The 25792-nt window shown below is 39.9% G+C and overlaps 1 protein-coding gene across 1 annotated transcript in view; it reads right to left on the bottom strand.

Annotated features, from left to right (window-relative positions):
* LOC309392524 (phospholipid scramblase 1-like) overlaps positions 1-25792 on the bottom strand; it is a 39290-nt gene that overhangs the window by 9889 nt on the left and 3609 nt on the right. Inside the window, exons 2-5 of the mRNA XM_081953841.1 lie at positions 9704-9733; positions 8638-8736; positions 1524-1612; positions 40-82 (exon numbers count right to left, since the gene is read on the bottom strand). Coding sequence (XP_081809967.1) covers positions 40-82; positions 1524-1612; positions 8638-8736; positions 9704-9716 — 244 coding nt within the window. The 5' untranslated portion in view covers positions 9717-9733. The remainder of the gene's footprint in view (positions 1-39; positions 83-1523; positions 1613-8637; positions 8737-9703; positions 9734-25792) is intronic.

Genomic DNA, 25792 nt, shown 5'->3' with positions numbered 1-25792 from the left:
TCCCCAGAAATTATTGAAGTAATAAAGCAACATACATACTTTCCATGAGCTCAATCTGCTGTTCAACTGTTATCTGATCAAGCTGTTGCCATCATAAAAAATAAATAAGAGACAAGAATTAAATCTGAAGAAATATTTACAAACATTAAATGACTGATATTCCTATGACTATAAATATTTTCAAAAGCATTAACATTGCCATTTTATTGGTATTATTTATTCAGATTACATAATACATGGATGGTGAAACATGTCAGCATATTTCTGGATTATCTAGTTGCTGTTTCATATTTGTTATATTTAAATAAATTCTTGAAGGTATGTATCAAAAATATGAAAACTGCAAGCATTCATGGAAGAGAAGTTAGAACTTGGGTATCAGAACCTGGTATCTCTGACTAACGATAGGATCTCAATACTCTGACTTCACCCACTTCCAGTGCTTGTCCTGAGCATAATTTAACTTATCCTCTGAATTTTCTACAATGCATCCTCAAAGGAATTCTGAACACTGTGGGCGATTTAAACAATAATTATTGTGCCAGGAGATAATCCACCAATCTTTGCTAAAAGAGATTGTTTTTCCAGGTCTGTTGTTAATCGGAAATGCTCTTCCACTGCACACAGGTTTAAACTGCTAGTTGCTCCTGTTGCAACTGCCTGTACAACTGAGTAGGCAAATTGATCATGTGTACGTACTTAGAAATGTTACTACTCATTAATATTATTTATTTTTATTGCTTGGGGGTACAAAAACAACAATTTTCAATAAAAACAATCCATTACAGATTTCTTTTTAAGTGAAGAGCCATTATCTGCCAAGCCCAAATGTGCTTTAGTCTGGAGAGACATTTTACTCACAAAATCCATCAGCATCTGTAAAATATTGCTTGAACCTTAGAGGATTGGGATATACTTAATGTTTTAAAGAAAGTAGATGGGCAATTTAATAGAAAAATGTATTTTTGCACAGCAAAAATACTTGATGGAGAAGATTCTTCCAGAGTGAACACAGATTGTCTTTTGACCTACGACCAAAGATGAGCCCAAAGTTTCTGGTGTTGCTAAGTAAAACATTTGTTAAGTGAGTTTTGTCCCATTTTACAACCTTTCTTGCCACCGTTGTTAAATGAATCCCACCACTTATTAAGTTAGGGACATGATTGTTAAGTGAATCTGGCTTCCCACTGGATTTGTCAGAATTTTGAAAAAGATGATCACATCATCTCTGGACCCTGGCCCTGCCATAAACGTGAGTCAGTTGCCAAGCATCTGAATTTTGATCACGTGTCCATGGAGATACTGCAATGGTCTCAAGAGTGAAAAATGGTCATAAGTCCCTTTTTTCAGTGCTGTTGTAACTTCAAACGATCACTAAACAAACCGTTGTTTGTTGAAGACTCCCTATATGCTCCCTAGTTCAAAAATTAGTTTCACAAATTACTGGTGACTAAGACATTTGTGGGATCCCATGTTTCTCTACAAAGGAGCAAGAGAATAAACTGAAAATAAGTGCAATATACCTGACTGAAATATTCCAATCCACGAGGGCACTTAGGGATCTGAGGTGGTGGCGGCATCCATATGATGGCTGGAGGTGGATTTGCTTGAACTAAGAAAATAAGAAAATAAAAAACCCTCAGACAGCTATTTTGAATTTCAGACTGCTGAAAGCCTTATTCTAAAGACCTGTAGTATCTGGATATACTTTGGCGGAGTCATTTCATAAATATCAATGAAGCACAGTATAATTCTACATTATATAAGGTATTGTTGATGCTAAGTTAACAATAAAATTAAACCAGCTGCACTACTGGGAATATATGTATCTAGAATGAAGCACTCAAACTTTTATTTCAACAAAGGGCAAAATATCCACTAGAGGGTGTAAAGGACTTGGTTGATGAAATATGAAAGAAAATTTCAACAGAACTGCACCAAATATTTTCACAAATACCTTATTGTTACAATTCTATACAATACAATAGCAGAGTTGGAAGGGACCTTGGAGGTCTTCTAGTCCAACCCTCGGCCTAGGCAAGAAACCCTACACCGTTTCAGACAAAAGCCTATCCAACATCTCCTTAAAGACTTCCAGTGTTGGGGCATTCACAACTTCTGCAGGCAACTTCTGTTCCACTGATTAATTGTTCTCACTGTCAGGAAATTTCTCCTCAGTTCTAAGTTGCTTCTCTCCTTGATTAGTTTCACCCCATTGCTTCTTGTTCTACCCTCAGTTGGCATGGAGAAGTTTGACTCCCTCTTCTTTGTGGCAGCCCCTGACATATTGGAACACTGCTATCATGTCTCCCCTACTCCTCCTTTTCATTAAACTAGACATACCCAGTTCCTGCAACCGTTCTTCATATGTTTTAGTCTCCAGGCCCCTAATCATCTTTGTTGCTCGTCTCTGCACTCTTTCTAGCGTCTCCACATCTTTTTTACATCATGGCGACCAAAACTGAAAGCAGTATTCCAAGTGTGGCTTACCAAGGCATTATAAAGTGGTATTAATACTTTACATGACCGTGATTCTATCCCTCTGTTTATGTAGCCTAGAACTGTGTTGGCTTTTTTGGCAGCTGCTGCACACTGCTGGCTCATATTTAAATGGTTGTCCACTAGGACTCCAAGATCCCTTTCACAGTTACTACTATTGAGCAAGTACACCTATACTGTACCTGTACATTTCGTTTTTGTTGCCTAAATGTAGAACCTTACTCTTTTCACCATTGAATTTCATTTGATTAGATAGTGCCCAATGTTCAAGTTTGTCAAGATCCTTCTGCATCTTAAGCCTATCTTCTGGAGTGTTGGCTATTCCTGCCAGTTTGGTGTCATCTGCAAATTTGATGAGTTCTCCATTTATTCCCTCATCCAAATCATTGATGAAGATGTTGAAGAGTACTGGGCCCAAAACAGAGCCTTGGGGTACTCCACTGCATACTTCCCTCTATGTAAATGCAGTTCCATTGAGGACTACATGTTGAGTGCGATTGATCAGCCAGTTACGAATCCATCTGGTGGTGTCTAACCCACATTTTTCCACTTTATCTAGTAGTAGGTTATGGTCTACTTTATCAAATGCCTTACTGAAGTCCAAGTAAATTATATGAACAGCATTCCTCTGGTCCACTAATTTTGTCACTTTGTCAAAGAATGCAATAAGATTAGTCTGGCATGATCTGTTTTTGACAAACCCATGTTGGCTTTTGGCTATTACTTTGTTTACTTCTAGGTGTTCACTAATTTGTTCCTTGATTATCTTTTCCAGAATCTTTCCTGGTATTGAGGTCAGGCTGATACGTCTGAGTTTCCTGGATCTATTTTTTCCCCTTTTTGAAGATGGGAACCACATCCGACTAGACTTCCCTGGCGCTACCCCCCACCGCGAGGAGGCGGAGCCAGTTTGTCCAAACTGGTACCGCCCCAAGCACCTGATGGAACCAGATAGGTTCCAGACGGAGCTTGGGCCACTACCTGTAGCCCTGACCCGCGCTCGGTCGGAGGACCTAGTGGCCGCCTGGAATAGGGCGACGGCTGGGGCCTTGGACCGGGTTGCGCCTTTGCGACCTCTCCTACGGCAGCGACCCACCCGGGCTACTTGGTATACTGAGGAGTTGAGGGTGATGAAGCGCCATAGGAGACGTCTAGAGAGCAGGTGGAGGTCCTCACGCTCCGAGTCTGATCAAACACAGGTAAGAGCCTATTTACGGACCTACCTTGTGGCATTGAGAGCGGCCAAACGTAGACACTGTGCCGCTCTTATTGCATCTGCGGATAACCGCCCTGCCGCTCTGTTTAGGGTGACCCGCTCCCTCTTGGTACAAGAGACGCAGGGGGCACCCTTACAGGGAAGAGCAGAGGAGTTTGGAGAATATCTGCAGAATAAAGTCGCTCAGATCTGAAGCGGATGGGCCCCCTCCAGTGGTCTGGACGGGCCGTCAACAGCGAGTCTTGTGAGTCCACTCTGGGAGGGGTTTGACTCTGTTGCCCCCGAGGATTTAGACAGGTTGCGTGGACAGCTACGACCCACCACATGTTCATTGGACCCGTGTCCCTCCTGGCTGGTACTGGCATCCTGGGAGGTGAAACGAGGCTGGCTTTTGGGCCTGGTGAATGCCTCATTGGGTGAGGGATCCTTACCAACTGTCTTGAAAGAGGCGGTGGTGAGGCCCTTACTCAAGAGGCCTTCACTTGACCCAATGGAGCTAGCTAATTATCGTCCAGTCTCCAACCTTCCCTTTTTGGCGAAGGTTGTTGAGAATGTGGTGGCGCAGCAGTTTCCACGTCACCTCGATGAATCAGACTATCTAGACCCACGCCAGTCCGGCTTCCGACCCGGGCACAGCACAGAGACAGCCTTGGTCGCATTGTTTCATGATCTCTGGAGGGCCAGAGATAGAGGTTGTTCCTCTATCCTGGTCCTATTAGATCTCTCAGCGGCTTTTGATACCATCGACCATGGTATCCTACTGCGCCGGCTGGAGGGGATGGGAGTCGGAGGCACCGTTCTACGGTGGTTCGTCCGGCCGGATGCAATATGTGTTGACAGGGGGGCAGAGATCGACCCCGAGGCCACTCTCTTGTGGGGTGCTGCAGGGGTCGGTCCTCTCACCCCTCCTGTTCAATGCATATGTGAAGCCGCTGGGCGAGATCATCCGTGGTTTTGGGGTTGAATACCATCTGTACGCTGATGATACACAGCTGTACATTTCAACCCCAAACCACCCCAACGAGGCTGTCGAAGTGATGTCCCGGTGTTTGGAAGCCGTCGGGGTCTGGATGGGGGACAACAGACTCAAACTCAACCCCTCCAAGACTGAGTGGCTGTGGCTACCGGCACCTCGGTTCAGCCAGCTGACCCCATCGCTGGCCATAGGGGATGAGCAATTGCCCCCTGTGGAACGGGTGCGCAATTTGGGCGTCCTCCTAGATACCCGGCTGTCAATGGATGACCATGTGGCAGCCGTGGCAAGGGGGGCGTTCCACCAGGTTCGCCTGGTGCGCCAATTACGCCCCCTACTGGACCGGGATGCCCTACGCACAGTCACTCATGCGCTGGTGACGTCTCGCCTAGACTACTGTAATGCTCTCTACATGGGGCTTCCCTTGGGACGCGCCCGGAGACTACAGCTAGTCCAGAACGCGGCCGCGCGGGTTGTCATGGGAAGTTCTAGATACTCCCACGTAACACCGCTCCTGCGCGAGCTGCACTGGCTGCCTGTGGTTTTTTGGGTGCGTTTCAAGGTCCTGATTACTATCTTTAAAGCGCTCCATGGCACAGGACCTAGTTACTTGCGGGATCGCATCCTCCCACATACATCCCTGTGGCCAATCCGCTCTCACAGGGAGGGCCTTCTCCAGGTGCCGTCCACTAGGCAATGCCAGCGGGCGGCGCCAAGGAATAGGGCCTTCTCTGTGATGGGTCCAACCCTCTGGAATGACCTCCCCCCCGACATTAGAACCACCATGGAATTCCGCTCCTTCTGACAAAAATTGAAGACTCACCTGTTTCGATTAGCTGGCCTGGCATAATTATAATTGTTACAACTGTTACCTCCTGGAAGTATACTCTCAACTGGTTACTTTAAGGGTAGTGTTTTAAATCTAATTGATTTTAGGGCTTTTAGAGCCATATTTTATTCTTCTATACAGTTCTTTTAATTTTTAACCTCCTCCATGTGTATATGTATATTTATATTTATATTTGTACTTATTATTTGTTATGTGTTGTGTGGACTGTACACCGCCCCGAGTCCCTTTTTGGGAGAGGGGGCGGTTTAGAAATGCGAAGAATAAATAAAATAAAAATCAGTTCTTTTCTAGTTCTTTGGCAATTCCCAGGTGCTCCAGGATCTCTGAAAGATATAGTTAAGTGGTTCTGAGATCTCATCTGCCAGTTCCTTCAGAATCCTGGGGTGTAATCCATCCGGGCCTGGTGATTTGAACTCATCTAGGGTAGACAGGTGCTCACTTACCATTTTCTTCCATATATCAACTTGTGTTCCTAATCTGATTTTTGTGGTGATGTTTTTGATAGGTTGAACTGTTTTTTCCCTTTGTGTAAAGACAGATGCAAAAAATGAGTTAAATAGTTCTGCTTTCTCCCTGTTGCTTGTCACCTTCTTGCCACTTTCTACCAGCAATGGACCAATTGTTTCCTTAACTTTTTTCTTGTTTTTAACATGTTGGAAGAAGCTTTTTTGTTATTTTTTACTGTTGTGACAAGCCTTTCTTCATGAGCCTTAGCTTTCCTCAATTCATGTTGTCATTTGTATTGGAGATCTCCAAAAGATTGAACTCTTTAGGGTTTAAATTATATGCCATTAAGTTGAGTTCAATTCCTAGTGACTTCACAAACATAACCATGACATTTACTTGACAGCAATATCACAGTGGTTTCCTATTGACTTTTTCCGTGTCGGTTTTTCTGTTTCTCCTTTCTTGTCTAGCATACAGTTCTGATATTCCCATGTACAGTAGTGTCCCACTCACTACTAACTAGGCATGAGTCTGCTTCAAATGCAAATGAAATCAGCCAGGTAATGGCACCAGCTGGAACATTTGAAAATAACTCAGAGTTTAATTAATAGAGATGTGCGATGCTTTGGCTTCAATTCCCAAAAGATGTTTTGGAGTGTGAACATAGCACCTGTCTGCAATGCCTTAAAGCAATTACGTCTTTTCCTAGGATCACAATTCAGCTGTTTTACAGAGATGCAGACAAATATAGTCATTGTGCCCCTGCGTCTTTCAACACACCGTTCTATGATCCAGTTCAAAGCATTGCATGGTCCTACTGTGCACACATTCAAAATGTTGTCTTTCAGAAGCACCTCTCTTTGAACCACTGAGCCAGCCTTGTTATGCAATTGCATTGAAACTCTTCCTGTGCACAATGTATCTGGAGATAGTACTCTGCATAAGTACTATCTTTGCATGCACACAGAACAGCAAAGAAGCAATTGCTTTAAAAGGAGGAGCTGCATGCATGTCAAACTAACACTTTGCATAGTCCCCAATAAGTGATCATGTTATTTTTTTTCTGAAAGATGTTTAGTAGAGAAAGGATTTTTGAAGTGTAGATTGACAAATATGTACTCTTTTTATCAGTTTCTTAAAGTAGCTGTATTTTTCCTGGGCTCACAGAGTAGCTGCCCAATTCCAGGCAAAGTGCATTTGAGATGAGGCTCTTATCATGGACCCATACCTGCTCTGAAACACCTTCTCATTCTCTGTTTGTGCCTCCTTAACTCAAAACTCTCATTTTCCTAGGATCATATGGCTTCTTTAAGTAGGGCCCTATGGGGTAACATCTGTGTCTACGCCTGCTCCAAAGTTCTGAAAAGCAGTCCCCCCCCCCTATTATTTGTGACCATAAATTTTAAGCAAGAAGGTTTATTACATCCGGGGATGGAAACCAGTCACACTTTATGTTTAAAACTGTAGCAGGGATCTGTCAGGTAAAAAGTGTCTTTACATTTCTGAACAGATCAAGGGTCTGGCTAAGGCTTCCTAGATGTTAGACGTTGGTGGAATGTTTGGGAATATGTGAGGGGTTTACCATCTGGTTCTTCTTTTTAATTTGTCCCACTTTGGATTTGTTGTTTGTTACTTATTATAATGTTTCTATATGGTGGCCAGAATCAGACATATCAAATTGAATCACATAAATGAATTTCCCAATGCTACTAGGAAACATAGCTAAATAACAAAAACATCAATTCACCTAAGTCTTTTAGAGCAAGAATTGTCTCAGCTTATGGTCTTAAGGGATTGAAGTGAGTGTAAAATGACTTTAGGAAAAGCATGGAAGAACGAATGTATGTTTATTTTATATAAACTACACTCTGTATGCCCTGATTATCTACATCAACTACAATAGAATAAGACACTATAGCAATAGCACTTAGACTTATATTCTGCTCCATGGTGCTTTGCGGCACTCTCTGAGATATTTACAATGTCAGCGTATTGCCCAACAATCTGGGTCTTCATTTAACCAACCTCAGAAGAATGAAAGGCTAATTCAACCTTGAGCTGATCAGGATCCAACTCCTGGCTGTGGGTAGACTCAGGCTACAATACTGCATTCTAACCACTGCAGCAAAAGGGCTCCTATACAACCTTGGTGACCTTCCTAGAATAGCTCAGATTGCTACAATTTTGTTTTTTTGAAATATGACCAGAGCCTGTAAATTTACATAGTGTAGGATAAATAATATACAATAGTACAATACCCAAATTCTTTCAATGACTTACAATTTTGTGGGTTTTTCTTTTACTTATTTGAAATAGAAACTGTTTTGTTACTTTATTTCTGTTAACTCGCCAAATTCTGATCAGTGACTATTTCCCAAAAATATTTTCCCAAAAATAAGACAGTGTATTATTTTCTTTTGATCCCTGAAATAAGCACTTGGCCTTATTTTTTGGGAGGTCTTATTATTTTTGAAGTGCAGGAGGCAGTGAGCATGGTCACCTCATGGCTGCTGTTGTGTTGCAAGATTTTTGGGGAGGGCTTATTTTCAGGGGAAGACTTATTTTAGCACATGCACTCAAAGCTTGATTGGGCTTATTATCCAGGGAGGTCTTATTTTCAGGGAAACAGGGTATAATAAAGATTATTATTACCTGGAACGGCTGCTCCATACAGAGGATATTGAACTTGTGGCTGTGAATAAGCTGGGCCTGAATATTCTGGAGGTGCTGATGTGGGCTTAGTTTCATTTGCTAGAAGAGAAAGGCATGCAGATAGGCAGTATTAAATATACACCTTGCATAAATTACATAACTAAATTTCATTTTATGCCCAGTTTTCCTGCAAGTGTATGCATAGTAGACTAAATTTTGCCAGTGTTTTAAGGGTTATTTTGAATGAATCGATTTATGAATATATAGAAATGAAATCAAAATGTATGCATTACATGACCAAATGTGTAAAGTAAAATGAAAATATTTATCAGTGAAAATTTTATAAATAGTTTTTAAACATGCTAATCTATTGCATTATTCATATAGCTACTCCTTGATCAACTATGGCAATTTGGACTATCAATTCCTTTGTTAAATGATAACCACATAAAGCACAATGTCACATGATTGTGCCAAGTTACAATGGCAGTTGCAGCAGTTCCAGTTGGTGTTAAGACAAATCCTGCATGGACACAACGTCCTACAGTCGTAAGATTGCCATTTGCAACCTATCTGCTACCTTTTCCATTGACTTTGCTTCTTGGAAGCTGGCACTGACTGTTAAAAAAGTGGTGATTGTGTGACTGTGGGATGCTATATTTTAAATGTGAGATGGTTGCCAAGCACACAAATTGTGATCATGTGACATTCGTGCTTAACTATACATAGACACAGATAGACATAAATAGCTATCTATCATTATCTGTCTTCTCTCTCTCTCTCTCTCTCTCTCTCTCTCTCTCTCTCTCTCTCTCTCTCTTTCTTTCTGGTTCATATTTCCCTTTTCCCTTTTCTTCAATTCAAAATCTGTTTGTTCACTGAGTGACAAAAGGAGACCGTTTCATCTCAGGTAACAAAGTTATTTTTCCAGTCTAGAAACTGTACCCTGCTTCTGCAGACATCCCTGGTTTTACCAAAGAAATAAGATTGTTTATATTCATTTGTAAACTTGAGCACTTCCCATACTATTCTCTCACAGATATACAGATACATGGATGTTACTTACACATTTCCATCATCTTTTATTTCGTCTTATCTGAAAAAACAAGATATTCCTTTTATAATATGAACACATTGTTTCAGATGCTTCAGTTTGCTTTTTGAGTTCATAGATAAAACTAGAGAGAGTGGGTTGACCAAATTTTATGAAGAAATCAGTGTAGGCTTTCAAAAGACCCAAGTAATCTGTAAATAAAATCAAATATGACTTTTGAAAAAAATTCTAATGTGATATATTTTTAGTAAATATGGACAAGTCTACCATGTAACATACATATTTGAAGAAACAGTACATTTCCAGTACAATCTTCTGGACTCCAAATGTTATACTTCCATAGAAAATCCAACAGTCTATTTCATGTGTCCTTGGATTTCACCACATTCCTATTGGTTCAAAATGATTTTTCTTGGAAAAAAATTTGATAACTTTCTGTATGCATGTTCCAACTATAATTCCATTACAATAGTGATTTTCTAATCTAACAAAATCATATATTCTTATTTCTTACTAAAATTGGGTTTTTCTCCCAGTTATTCTTGTTGAATAACAATAAACTGCAGTAATGTACTATTGGTTCTTTCACATAAAAGCTGGTTTTTGAAGTTCTGTTCATTTTAAAATGTGCTCTGTGTTTCAAGAAATTCTTCTGAATTGCAAAGAAGTATTTTTATTTTATTTTGTTCCAAATGATAACATTTACAAGACAATATTTAGATCATAATATTTAAAAGGGCGAATCTTTCAGCCAGTGTAATATGATACAGAGAAACTTACTATCTGCAGGGTCACATTCTCTTTTTAAAAAAGAAAGCAAAATACATAACCTATTTAAGAACTTAAGTCTGAATAATGTACTATTTCCTGTGCATGCTTAGAAGTATAATTTAACTTGAAAACTTTCATTTTTTTGAAAGTCATGAAGAGTCACTTAAGTGTTAATACCATTTTATAATGCCTTGGTAAGGCCACACTTGGAATACTGCATTCAGTTTTGGTCGCCATGATGTAAAAAAGATGTGGAGACTCTAGAAAGAGTGTAGAGAAGAGCAACAAAGATGATTAGGGGACTGGAGACTAAAACATATGAAGAATGGTTGCAGCAACTGGGCACATCTAGTTTAATGAAAAGGAGGAGTAGGGGAGACATGATAGCAGTGTTCCAATATCTCAGGGGCTGCCACAAAGAAGAGTGATTCAAACTATTCCAAAGCACCTGAGGGTAGAACAAGAAGCAATGGGTGGAAACTAATCAAGCAGAGAAGCAACTTAGAACCAATTTCCTGACAGTTAGAACAATTAATCAGAAGAACAACTTGCTTCCAGAAGTTGTGAATGCTGCAACATTGGAAGTTTTTAAGAAGATGTTGGATAACCATTTGTCTGAAGTGGTATAGGGTTTCCTGCCTAAGCAGGGGGGTTGGACTAGAATTTTTCCAAGGTCCCTTCCAACTCTCTTATTCTATTCTCTAAGTTTTATGTATCAAAGTCTCCTAAATTTGGATAACTTCTAGATATATAGACTTCTGCTCCCCCCCAAAAAAATAGCTGTAAGGGTTGTGTAAAACATTCAGAAGTGTTTTGCAACCACACATCTGAATACTCTGAACCACTGATTTGGGAAAGATACCTGAATTAAGATGGATTGCTATAGAATATTCTGTTTCCAAATTGTTTAATTTTGCAGTAAATAAATATTAGCATAAATAAGATTATCCAGACTAACTATTTATTATTATTATTATTATTATTATTATTATTATTATTATTATTATTATTATTATTATTATTATTATTATTGTTATTATTATTATTATTATTATTATTATTATTATATTTATTTATTTATTTATTTATTTATTTATTTATTATTATTTATTTATCTATCTATCATTCATTCATTCATTCATTCATTCATTCTATGTTTCATGTCAGGCTCTTTCTGGATAGATGGATGGATGGTTGGACAGATATTTTATTAATTGGTTAAACATCTGGGAAGGCCGCAGCTTCATACTGGAATCAGGCACAAACAGGAGCCCTTAGGAAATGAGAAAACATTCATGAGTATCAATATGTGTGGCCTAAGAATAAAGGGTAGCATTGTTACAAATGAGAATTCTGTCAGGTAGAAAGAAGCCTTATTACAAAAGCAGAACAGGGAGGCTGCAGTTGGAAGGCTGGGCTAGTTACCCAGATCAACAGAGCCCTTCACTCATAGTGGATTGTCCTCTGTATGTGTCAGCTCTTCAAGAGAGAACAGACTAGGAAACGGGATTCTACTTCCTGTTCCTGTGGACGACGGACATGCTGTACGCCGCTTGCCGTCCCGGTGGGGCCCCCCGATCCAGGGGGGGCACACGATGCCTTGTAGGGACATCCTGCCAAGGGGGCGGCTTGCTGGAGCCCCCTGGAGCAGTGGCGGCTGCAGGGGGGCTGCCAGCTTTGCCCTAGGCACTGGGAGGCTTTTGGGGGTGTGCCTGCCACGCACGCTTTCGTCTGGAGGAGATCAGAAGAAAACGCTCCACTTGAAGGCAACAGCAGAAATGCGGTGAGGGGGGAACCCCCCCCCCGGTGTCTTTCTTTTTACTTTCTTTGAACAACTAAGTAAATGAGGATTAGCAGTATCCTTAAGACTCTTTGATCTTTGCGAAGTGTTAAGATTGGAGAGGGGGGTTTGCTCTCCCCCCCTCTCGGTAAAGCGGCTCTACACAATCTCTCTCTCTCGGAGGAGAGGGAAAATTGGGGGAAAAAAGCCTTTGATATTCACTTCTTTCAAGCAATGGGGTAATGATCCTTTTTAACAATTGCGGAAGAAAGAAAGTGAGTTGACCTAAAAAGCTATGAATGGAAATTTTCTAAATGACTGTTCTCCGATCCCTGGGGAGGGCTGAGCCAAAATGGCATTTCTTCCCCCATTTCTGTTGTCGTTACAAATGAACTGTCGTCTCTGAAAAACTTTTTGGGCTGGAATTATAAAACCCGGGTGACCCTAGAGGAATCTCCTTGTATAACTCTTCCTTGGATTGGGAAAAACTGAGCTTAACCAGAGGGGAGCTGTATTGAAGATCAATATCCCACACCGGACTTTGTCTGTCTCTTGCCCCCCCCCTGACGGTGTGCTCCTACAGACGCCATTTTTTCTGCTTAGACCTATAACTTTTTTTGAACTTTGAAATGCCTGCAAAAAAGCCTCCACCCAAACCAGCCTCAGCTCCATCTTCTGCTGTCTCAAGCCCGGTTCCCCCGCAAACGCAATTAACCTCTTTTTTGCAACCAAAAGCCCCCGAGGGGGAACAGCAGTCTCAAGAAACGTTCCACAAAATGTTTCAGACACTCTTAAAGGGACAGGACAAAATAAAAAAGCAGCTGGTGGACTTAAAGGAAGAACTCAGACAGAATCAACAACAGACTTCACAAAATAGTCAAAAAATAAATGCTCTGGAGGAGGGTGCTGTGGGGGGTGGGAGAAGAGATGAAGGCTTTACAAAAAAAATGTTGGGTTTGAGAGTTACATGGAAAAAATGGAGTTTGAAAGGATGTCTTTTTTTCTTAGATTTCAAAATATACCTGAAACAGAGGGTGAAGACTTAAGAGAGACTATGATAACAATGCTAGCAGATTATATTAAAAGAGATAAACAGCAGCTAGGGTGGGATATTGACCTGATATATAGAATCAATTCAGCATATGCTAGAATACACAATGTTCCAAGGGAGATACATGTTAAGTTTTTTAGAAAGACTACAAGAGATGAGATTCTAGGAGTTCAAAGGGGGGAACCTCTAAGATATAAGGACAAAGAAATAACCATTCTGAAACAGATACCAAAAAGAATAAGAGATAAGAGGAAGAAATTCTTCTTTCTAACTAAAAAGCTATATGAAAAAAAATCTGGTTTCGGTGGTTAATTCCAGAAGGCTTGTTGATTTTTTGGGAGGGAGGTAGAGTGAGAATTAACACAGTGGTGGAGGCAGAAGCCTTCATGGGAAAACATAAGGACCTCCTAGGTAAAACAAGAGACGGCACACAAGACATGAAGGGGGGAGGAGCCTTGGCTCAGCCAACAGACAGGGGAGAGGAGACAGCAATGAAACTTAGGTCACAGAAATGAATTAAAAACATATTGCAATTGCTAATATAATGAAATGTAGAAGTGATATAAAGTATGGTTGAAGATGTCAAAGAATTGAGTAAAATAACTGCTAATATGAATGTAACAATGATATTTTGATATATATAAAATATGAAAGAGATGCAAGATTCCGGGGAAGTACCACCTTCCGTATGATGTAGCTGTCAAAACTTTTTTCCCACACTTATGTACCCTTTCCCCCAAAACCAATAAAACTTTTGTTATATAAAAAAAGAGAGAACAGACTAGGAAACCAAAGTCACGAATGCTAACAGTACTTTTATTATAACAATACAGTAATAGCATCTTGCAAGTTTGAATGTACTTCCTCTCTTCCTTTATCTTCATTAGAACGACTATCTTGTCTGAGACTTACTTGGGTTGTAGTTCCAGCCTTAGATTTATTTTATATGATTGTTGTCTTGGTTGTAGTTCTTTCTCTTCTTTCTGAAAATTTTTCCTTCTGCCCATTACATAAACCCCAAGTAAGCCAGCCTCCTCCTGAGCTGAATGAGACAATGTGCAGTGCTCCTGGGCCTACATATATCCACATGGATGTAATTCTTGGGATAATAAGAGAAACTATAACCAGACAGAGTTGGGCCATTCATGTTTCATGTCCTGGAGTTTTGCCTAGTAGTTAAGTTACTGAAGTAACGACAACAACAACGCAGTGTCACAAGGAAGCTAGATTTATGTGAGTGACCTGCATGCACATGGCCTACAAAAGAAATGGAACACAAATAAATGCAAAGGAGTGGCTGCACCAGCTCTTATGCTTTGCTGATGCTAGTTTCAGGGTGCGGATTGTAAAGGATGGAGCTGAATGGAACATTATAGAAGTAGTTTCTGTTTTGATATAGCAGAGTGGTTTTCAAACTTTTTTTTACCATAGATTCCCCTTAAATAACTTTTGTGATCATGGAACACGGCACCCACAAGACTTAACTCAAGATTTAAAGCAAAACATTTCTTCAAGCCTTCATGGACCGCCTGTGATTACATTGTTGAGTCCGCGGACCAGAGTATAAGGGTTTTAATATATTGGTTAGAGAGATTAGTTTTCCCCTTTGTCCATTTATTTATTTGTTTGTTTGTTTCTATAGCCGCCCAACTCAACCAAATAACTCATGATGTTAGCGACATATCCAATATTTGTAAAAATAGGGGGGGGGGGAAACCCTTCTGCTTTCTCTATTGAGAACTTTCGAGGATTTTTCTGATAACATTTTTTAAATAACCGATTTAAGTACATGTCCCCTATGCTGGTTTGTAAGTTATCTCTACATTAGAAATCATTGATTGCATAGAAAACATTAACATTAAAGCTGAGCGGAAGAGGAATTAAACCACATGGAAGTTTCTCAAGCAGAGCAAGGCTCGTTGCATCTACTGGCAGAGTTTACAAAATAAACCTGGAGATAGAAAATACTCACAGAACAGTATGTCAAGATCCTACACCTAGAGAATTCTGGGACTATCTTAATCATCACTTTATTACTTTCTTGTTATCATTTCTATTAAGCAACCAAAGAGTTTGTTTAGCCTATCATCTCAAATAGGAGGACATGGATTCCAAGTAAGTCGGGATTCATAAACCAAGAGTAAAAACTAAAGGCCACGAAAGAAAGGAGTATGTCCCTCTGGTCTTTGGTGAGAAAGAGAAGCTGTTAAGCCACAGACTAACCATGTAAAGATACTTGACTCGACCTGAGCTTCTCCAGAGATGTCTTCAGTTTCAGCCTTCCTTTTTTCTCCCTTTGAAGGTCAACCAAATGAAGGCATTTTGAATTTGGGCCTTTTAAACCAACTCTGAGATTCCTCAGTCTGAATTCCTTCAGAAATTCCCTCATTACTTTTAACTTGGAAGGGCTGAGCTCTTCCACCAAGTTTATCCAGAGTTTTTTCTGTATTTGTTTGAAGGCTTGCTGATAGGGAGGATGGCCTCTCCCAGGGGGAAGAAAAGAAAGATGGCACAGTGCTCACCTAGCAGTAAGGAAGGTGGAGCTGGAATGCAGGAGCAGCAGAGAATCGATGGATGCTGTCGGCTTATTCCATCAATTGTGGGTCGTGCATCCTCCCCTCTTCCCCAGCCAGACAGCTGTGAGGTTTTGGCACTATTTGGGGATTCTTCCCCGGAATGGGATCGGCAGGCACAGGCCGAGGAGAGTCAGTTGGGAGGCCTGTTGGGAGGCTCACAAATCCTTCCGCTTAATCGGAAGACAAATGATTCAGCAACTTTAAGTGAGTCAGCTCCATGCTGGGATAAGGATTGGAATTGGAGTGTCACAACTACAGTGGACCAGTTTTAGGGCTTGAAAAACAGCTATGTAATAGTACAAAGGAGACACAGCATGCTCACTTCTCAGACAGTCTTGGCCATTTTTGACCAGTTTGAAGAGGTGCGTTTAAAGTTGGACTCCATGATCAAGGTACCCCATAACCTTTTTTGGTCCCAAGGCATGTAGCTCTATCGATTACTTTTGTGTTTCTCACAGCTTAGTCTCAGGGGCTACTTCGGTCTTGACGTTACCAAGGCCTGAAAGTGATCATCTTCCAATTGAGATGTCCCTGGTATTTCCTTCTGATTTAAGGAAAAGGAACCAAATAATTCAACAAGTAGGCCACAACTTGGAAATAGCCCAGGAGAGAAAGCTAACATGGAAGAGGGTTGACGGGAAAGTAGTGACAGAACTTTTGAATTCACCATGTATGGAAACCCTAGCGCTTATATGCTCCAAGCCGCAGGTAATATCGACTGGTTGCCAGACAGAAAGATCTGGTCAGATATCATCAATGAACCAACAGAGGAAAGGAGTAAGCAGTCAGTATTTTGACTGTAATTGTGAAAGGAAAAAAGATGGTGAGCTGCTGAGGACTGAAATCCCACGGTATAGGGGTGGGTGGGTGGGTGAAGCAGGTGACTGTTGAAGGAGCAGATTGTTATGAACATATATAATTTTGAGATAAATGCGAGTAGATGGACTTCAAAAAGATGGATAGCGACCTCTCTGTCGCAGCTTACACAGAGTGATAAGGGGCAATAGATTTGGCAGCATATGAATATCTTCTGCAATGCAATAATTATTCCAGAATCCTTCTTAAGTTCAAACAACAGCTCTTCCCAAGCCTGCTCATGCGAATGAGAGGATTCTTGGCTTTCTTCCAAATTTTACCAACTCGAGTTTTTTCTAGTAGTGAAGTCAGCCCGCTGATCCAGAGAGCCCCCAGGGAAAGCATTGCAGTGCATGGAAAAGCTGACTCGAAAAGTAAACCAAATAGGGAAAGCAAGTCAACTGAAATTGGGAGGAGACCTAGCATTACAAAGGAAATGTTGGTTGAGGTCTTGGATGCAACTAATGTGAAACTTCCTTCAACTGGCTTAATGCAAGATGAGACATTTGACTCTGCTTGCTTAGAAACTTTTTCTCTACTTTCAAAACAGAGCAGCAAGAAGTCTTTAAAAAACTCAAGAGACGAGAAAGCTGCTGAAGCAGACCATTTCCTCTGCTGCTCCTTTGGGGTCGTTTGTTCTTTCCCCTTCAAGGTATGATATAATTCAGAGAGTCAGCAGCTTAAAAGTCCAGGAATCCTGATGCCCACATTTATACAGCACACAGTGCCAGAGACAGTTGACCTAACAGTGCAAAGTGCTGTGGGACGAGCACTGAAATTGGAATGTACCCAGGAAGGAATTTCCCAGTCCCCCTTAGTGGCGAAAATGATATCAAGGAACGACATAAGAGTGGTGACGCAAGTAAAATCATTTATCGTGGAGGCAGAGATTAATAGAGCTTACAGAACTGCAAGACAGAAAACAACAGGCAGAGAAATGACATCTAAACAGTCTTTTATGGAGTTCAAGCGATTAAATGGGTGTGTGAGCACAAATGGGGAAGGATGGGTGGAAGAGATTACTCAAGAAGCCTGACTAGGAAATAGTGTACAATCACCTTCTTCAAGAAAACATTTCCTCTCATGGAATGTGGCAGGATGGAAAGGAAGTTGGTGTACGGATGTCTGTATTAAATTTCTAAAGAGGTATCAAGTAATCACATAGAAGGAGACTTGGGTTAGTGGTGATGAGGCTCCTATTGAGCTTCCTGGGTTTAATATTTGGCAGCTACCAGTAAAGAGGGTAGCTATAAAGGGAAGAGCCTCAGGAGGGTGGTGCATTTTGGTAAAAACCAAATTAGGATGGAAAGGAACTCAGCTCGAACTCTGGCCCTTTATTTTTTCAAGCAATCCATTTGGCATATGGAGGGAACTCAATAGTATTTATCAATATGTATGTTAACCCAGCAATGGACGACCTGTGGGAGGCACTGGAGGTAAAGATATTAGATACACGGAAAAAAATTATAAAAACACCTCTAATTTTGGCAGGAGGTTTCAATGCCAGTGTTGGCCCCTCGTTGGAGACTTTTGTTGAAAACGGCACAATTCCAGATGGTTATTTACACAACCAACAATCATGGGATTCCCAAGATAGGAAAAAGAATAAAGATGGGGGGAAATTTCTAACAATGGTATACAATTGTAACCTTCAAATTGTAGGCCAGTACTCAGATGCTAGAAGGTACCCATAACCTTTTTTGGTCCCAAGGCATGTAGCTCTATCAATTACTTTTGTGCTTCTCACAGCTTAGTCTCAGGGGCTACTTCGGTCTTGACGTTACCAAGGCCTGAAAGTAATCGTCTTCCAATTGAGATGTCCCTGGTATTTTCTTCTGATTTAAGGAAAAGGAACCAAATAATTCAACTAATAGGCCACAACTTGGAAATATCCCAGGAGAGAAAGCTAACATGGAAGAGGGTTGACGGGAAAGTAGTGACCGAATTTTTGAATTCACCATGCATGGAAACCCTAGCGCTTATATGCTCAAATAGTACAGGTGAACAAGAGCTTTTAGTATATTTTGCGGAAATATGCCATAAATTGAAGCATTTTTTCATGACTACTAAGCCAAAGGGCCAGTCTGATCATAGTCATTCAACATAGTTTGATAACGAATGCAAAGATAGGAGAAAACAGCTCAGGAAATCACTTAGGAAATACTTAAAAAGCCCAAACATGGAATTACAGAAGGAGTATATCACCATGAGGCAGAAATATAAGCAGCTAACGAAGAAAAAAAAAGCCTCATACTGATAATTTATGGGCTGGCTTAGAACAGGCAGCAAATCTGGCCTCACCTACACTCTTCTGGTTGGGGGTCTCAAAAATTATTAAAGATAGAAAATCAACAAGTGACCCAAATATTACTACAGTAGGTTGGGAGAGGCATTTGGCCACTCCAGCAGTAGTGGAAAGTTCTGATGACGTGATATCTTCTCTTAGCCTGAAACAGGGATATGAAGTCTTACCCCAGTGGGCAGAAGTGTCAATCATGGAGGTGGTGCATTTAATTTCTTTCCTGAAGTCAAACAAAGCTCCAGGACAGGATGCGCTCCCGGCATCGTTATTTAAAGAAAACATAACCTAGTGGGTGCCTGTCCTGGTGGGTCTCTTTACTTTTATTAATAGAACAGGGCAAATTCCTGCTAGCTGGCACACATCAATAATCATTCCACTACATAAAAAAGGTTCTAGAGATAACCCAGATAATTTCCGGTTAATTAGTTTACTCAATATTTCAGCAAAAAATTATGCTAACTATTTACTGCATAAATTAGAAGATTGGATAAAGAGAGATAACATTCTAGCTGAAGAACAGACAGGCTTCAGGAATGGAAGATCTACTATGGAAATTGTTTTGTATGGGACCATCTAACAACAAAGTTTAAGTTTTGGAAAAAAAAACATTGTATGTGGTATTTATAGACCTAAAGGCTGCCTTCAATACAATTAATAGACAAATATTATGGGATAAATTAGAGGCCATGGGAATAGAAAAGAAATTGCTATATTTAATTAGACTGTTATACATGGAAATCCAGGTTAGAGTTTGAGTGAACAGGATAGGATCGGTAACAAATGCAATCCCAATAAACAAGGGCGTAAGACAAGGTTGCATTTTAGCTCCAGCACTTTTCAATTTATAATTAAACGACTTGCCAAATTGTTTGGAAGGCATATCACTCCATGGGCCTAGTATAGGAACAAGACAGGTAAATTTCTTGTTATATGCTGATGATATAATTTTGATGTCGGCCTCACAGGTGGGGCTACGAAGGTCACTCGGGAGGTTGGCAGCATATTGCATAAAGAATCGCTTGATAATTGACATAGAGAAATCAAAGGTAATGATATTTAGCAGGCAACAAAAGATGAGGAGATGGATTTTAAATGGCAGAAGAATAGAACAAGTTCAGTCATTTAACTACTTAGGGATAGTATTCCAGACAAATGGTAAATGGAATAAATATGTAAAAGCCGGAGGTCAGAAGGCTCTGCCTCGGACGGCCCAATTAAATAAACTTAACTTAGAGAAAACTCCATCTTCATTAACCCCAGTGTTAAAGGTCTTTCAGGTGAAAATTGAACCAATACTTACCTATGGGGCAGAAATATGGGGTTAGTTAAGTTGCCTGGGTTGGAAATCCCTCAAAATAAGTTCTTGAGGATAATCTTGGCTGTGTCTTCTGGAACCCCAGCATGCGTAGTGAGGGCAGAATTGGGAGTACATGCGATTGGCACAAGGGCCATGTTGAAGACTGTTTATTACTGGCTAAGATGGAGGAAGAGAGGTTAGTAAAGATAGTGCTAATGGAGCCGATTAGCTCAAGTAATAAAAATAATTGGTTATCAAGAATTTTGAAGCAGGTATCAAGTTTTGATATTCCTTTAAACTGGCAGCAGCATGATCTTAGGCAGATCAAATCTTGGATTGCACAGAGATTTATGGACATACGTGCACAATCAGACATTGCACAAGTGACAGCAGCAAAAGTTTGCCCCTGGCTATCAGTAAACAAACAAATTTTTAAAATAGGAAAATACTTAACTTCGCCTTTATCTCCAGTCATAAGGAGATTTTTTTCCAAATTGAGATTGGACCAACTTCAAACAAACATGGTTTGGGGCAGGTATAAGGGAATCCCTGCAAGTGAAAGAGTCTGTTTATGTGGGACGTCGAAACAATAGCCCATGTAATTTTTGATTGCCCCCTGTACTCAGATTTGAGGGAACCCCAGTTGGGTAGGATCTTTTATACCAGCACTCCTAAGTCCAAAGAGCGCTTTTTGCAACATTGTTTGTTAGATACTAATTTGCAGTTGGTGAAATGGATTGCCAAATTTACTGTAAAGTTGATGGAAACAAGGACAAAGTTGGTGCAGCAGAACGCGGTAGATTGTAGGAAAGACCACTTGACGGGGTAGACGTAGGGGTGACATTGTAATAAAATTTTAAGCATATTTAATTTGTAATTTAAATTATCACACTCTATTCTGCTTATATTTTAAATTGTATTTTATTCCATTTACATTTTAAATTGTGCTTTATTTCAATCTCATTTTAAACTGTAGTTTTTGTCTCTGGAACTTAGTACTTTGATATGGCCCAAGGGCTAATCAATAAAGATTGATTGATTGACATTAACATGCTTGATGGAAAATTGAGCTTTGCTTGTACATGAGGAATACTGGACAACATGTGCAAAAAATGATTAGTTCTGAGCTTAACATTAGAGAATACTCTATATGCTACAAATATTTCTAAGATTAAGAGTGTTTGGAAGTCTGCAACTAGAAACATAAGAAAAGTTAAGTGTACTCAAGAAAAAAAGTTAAATGAATGATAGGAAAACAGGGACTGTATTTTTCGGACTATAAACTGGAGTATAAGATGCACCAACATTTTGAAGAGGTAAATTTTAAAAAAAGTTTTTGCCCTCCCCAGCTGCCAAGAACACTCTACAGGTCTCCCAAACGCTCTTGCACACACCATTTTTTGTGAAAAAGGGGTATGCATAGATTTTGCTAAAGTGCTCCTGGGGGCTGGGGAATGCAAAAATGCAATGCATAGAGGGTTTGGATGGTGAAAAATTGGCCTTTTTTTGAAAAAACGGTGCGTGCAGAGGGTGTGGGAGGTTTATAGTGCTCCTGGGGGTTGGGGAAGGCAAAAAATAGCCAATTTTTCACAAAAAATTGTCTGGGTTTTTTGCAAAAAAAAAAGGGCATGCAGAGGGTTTGGGAAGCCGGTAGAGTGCTCCTGGGGGCTGGGGAGGGCAAAAACAGCCCATTTTTGTGAAAAACAGCTTGTTTTTGCCTTCCCCAGGCTCCAGAAGCACTATGCAGGCCTCCCAAACCCTCTGCACATCAATTTTTACAAAAAACAGGATGTACGGGTCGGGATTTCTGGAGGTCGAAAATATTGTATTCAGTGTATAAGATGCACCCAGATTTTCATCCTCGTTTTGAAAAAATACGGTATGTTCTGTGCCTGTGAATGTCAGAGAATGAGGAAAGTAAAGATGCAATCCACCAGAATGAAGAAGATCTAAACTTGTGGAGTAGAATTTGTTAATACCTGCCTAGAAAAGGAACTGTAAGTTTAATTATGAATGAAAGAGCTAAATATATATCTGGAAAAAAATGGACTAGTTTCATCTAAGTTGATGTGTATGATATAAAAGTAACAATGCACAATACATTTCAGTGAGCTGTGGTAATGGAAGAAGCAGATATGAATTCAAGGAAAAATTATGCAACATTCTGGATGAATGCAATGTTGGGGAGGGAATATTCTGTCTGACAAGAAACCTCTTTCATAAAACTTTGAATCAGGAGGAGGTTCCAACTTCAAACTGGTATGCTAAAGAACTCCAGGGGACAAACAGTAACTGGTTCAAAGGAGATTAGGCAAAAATGAAAGAAGGATACTTAAGTATGAGATGTGTCAATATCCAAGACACTTTAAAAGATATTACCAACTTACAAGAATCTCTTCCAGTACTAGAGATGAACTTAGATAAGTATTCTGATCACTACAGAATTGGATAGATAGTGGAATACTGTAAGGGACTATAAGAAAATCTTGAAGAACAGGAAGAGCAGCTTGAACTAATACACAAGTCAGACAAAAGAAATTTGAATCCAAAGCAGAAATGTAATTTGAGAAAATTAATCAGACTTGACTCTTCCTAATTCGTTAGGTTTTTTTTTGTTGTGGTGGTGGTTCTGTTCTTTTCAGATAAAAGCAGGGCTTGAGAAGATTCATTCAGACTTGTAATATTCTGTTATCGTGCCTCTATAATAAAAGTATGATTAGCATTCATAACTATGGTTTCCAGTCTAAAAAGATAAAGGTAAAGCTTCTCCTCGCACATATGTGCTAGTCGTTCCTGAATCTTTTGGGTGGTGCTCATCTCCATTTCAAAGCCGAAGAGCCAGCGCTGTCCGAAGACGTCTCCGTGGTCATGTAGCTGGCATGACTAAACACCAAAGTCACACGGAATGCTGTTACCTTCCCACCAAAGGTGGTTCCTATTTTTCTACTTGCATTTTTACATGTTTTCAAACTGCTAAATTGGCAGAAGCTTGGAATAGTAATGGGAGCTCACTCCGTTACACGGCACTAGGGATTCAAACCACCAAACTGCCGACCTTTCTGATTGACAAGCTCAGTGTCTTAGCCAGTCTGGTCCACCTCAAAAAGCTGTAAAATAATTACTTAAACATGGCAACATATTGCATAAGATACAGCAAAAATTATAACCAAGCTATACCCGAAAATCTGGAGAACAACACAATAGCCAACAGATTGGAAGAGGTCATTCTAGATTCTGAAACCAAAAAAGTAGAGATAATAGACTGCACAACCTATCAGGTAATATATTTATTTTCACATGCTAGTGAAATAATGCTTAAGATCATCCAATGCAGATGACAGCCCTATATAGAAAATGAGACGCCACAAAGTCAAGTTGTCTTTCCAAAAAGCTCAGGAATATTATTTCTGATGCATGATGGATAATTGAGAAAGTGAAAGAATACCAAGAATAAATCACTGTGTTTCATTGGTTATAGAAAGTTCTTTGATTTGTTTCAATCACATCAAACTGTAGAATGCACTCAGAAAAGAATGGAAATATAGTATTGTGCAATCATTTAGAATTATTTGCAGCCTTAGAAGCAGCATTTAAAACCACAGGATTTGTCACAGAAACCCAAGAAAAAACAAGGCAGACAATCAAGCTACACACCAGAAGAATCAAACCATTACAAAAGAGGGGACAGAGCAGCTATCAAAAAACTAAAGAAAGACCAAACTATTGTCATACCTCCAGTAGACAAAGTCTGGTTATTATAGACAGAACATAATAATACAAAAAGCCAAAGAATTAATGGAGGATAAGGAAACCTACACCCCAGTAAACCGCAATCAAACACAGAAACTGAGCAACTTGATTAAAACAACTCTAAATAACCTGACCAAAAAAGGTCAAATCATTTTAAAAAAAAGAATGAAGGTGCAGGAAAACAGTGGGTCTATCCTGTCACTCTTCAATGGATGTCCCAAAATGCACAAATCCAGCATACCTCATCCATTACTAGGGACCCAATGTACAACTTAGCCAAAGAATCAAAAAGTCTTAGACACCTGACCAAACAAATAACAAATATTCTACCTTTTTCCTCACTACAATATTTCCATAAAATCAAAAGCCTAAAAATAGAAAATGAAATTATGGCTTCATTCATTGTCACACCACTCTTTATGTCCATAGATTTGGAACTAGCAAAAGAATTCATGGCAGAAGTACTATAGAACATACTCAATCTAGACAAAACACTGAGATCGAAATATAAAGAATCATGTACCTGTAAGCACTGTAACAACCACTACGTAGAACAGACTGGCAAAAAACTGGCAGAGCACATCCATGAACATCATCTAGGAATCATAAGACATGCTGAAAAACTCTTTAATTTCATAACATGTGGATAGACTCAACTACAGTTTCAACTCAAAAACTGAATATCCTGTCTGGTTATAAGAACCTGTAATGACAGAAGGTGTGGTGGCTAGGGTGAAAAGGTAAATATACTTTCATACAAAGATAATGTTTATTTGTTGGCCAAAACCCAAATACTTTTCAGTGTTAGACTGCATGCCTAAAGGAATATGAATCTAATAATAATTATATCAGAAAGTATAATTATGTTTGACAGGAGATATTGAATGCAAACGATAAAAAAACTTAAACAAGTGACTAATTTATTTGCTTTAGGAGAACGTTTATGAGTGAGTGTGGTGTCCTAGCGGTTAAAACACTGGGCTGTTGAGCAGAAGGTTGGCAGGTCAAGACCTAAATATTGCATGATGGGATGAGCTCCCATCACCTGCCCTACTCCTGCCAATCTAGCAGTTTGAAAGCACGCAAATGCAAGTAAATAAATAGGTACCATTTGGGTGGGAAGGTAAGAGTGTTCTGTGTGCCTTAGCATCTAATCATGCTGGCCACATGACCATGGAAGCACTTTTGGACAGCGATGGCTGCCTCAACTAGGAAATGGAAACAAATACCATCCCCTAGAATCAGACACAGCTGGGCAAGATAAATCTTTACCTTTACTTATAGGACAATGCTTATTGAAGTTGGAAAAATAGATGAAGAAACTTTACAGCATGCAAATGCTGGCACAAACATAGGGGGTAATATAAAGTCATTCATGAAGATAAGTATTTGTTGAAAGAAGTCATGCATCTGCCCATTTTATTACATGGAAATTAGAGTTGGACATGTCAGGACAAAAATGATATGAAGTTGATCAGCACATAAAAATCTGCATTTGCAAATACATACATACATACATACATACATACATACATACATACATACATACATACATACAGTTAGAATGAATATTATAGAAATGGAGTGACTGAACCAAAAAACAGCCGATTACCAACGCTTCGTTGAGAGAGGGGTTCTTTCCAACCGCCTTGAAGGAGGCGGTGGTGAGGCCCCTCCGCAAGAAGCCTTCCCTGGACCCAGCTTCTTTAGCCAACTATC

The sequence above is a fragment of the Natrix helvetica genome (assembly GCF_964273705.1).
Source record: "Natrix helvetica genome assembly, chromosome: 5".
NCBI lineage: Eukaryota > Metazoa > Chordata > Lepidosauria > Squamata > Natricidae > Natrix > Natrix helvetica.
The sequence above is the reverse complement of the archived record's forward strand: the minus strand, read 5'-3'. Positions and strand labels throughout refer to the sequence as shown.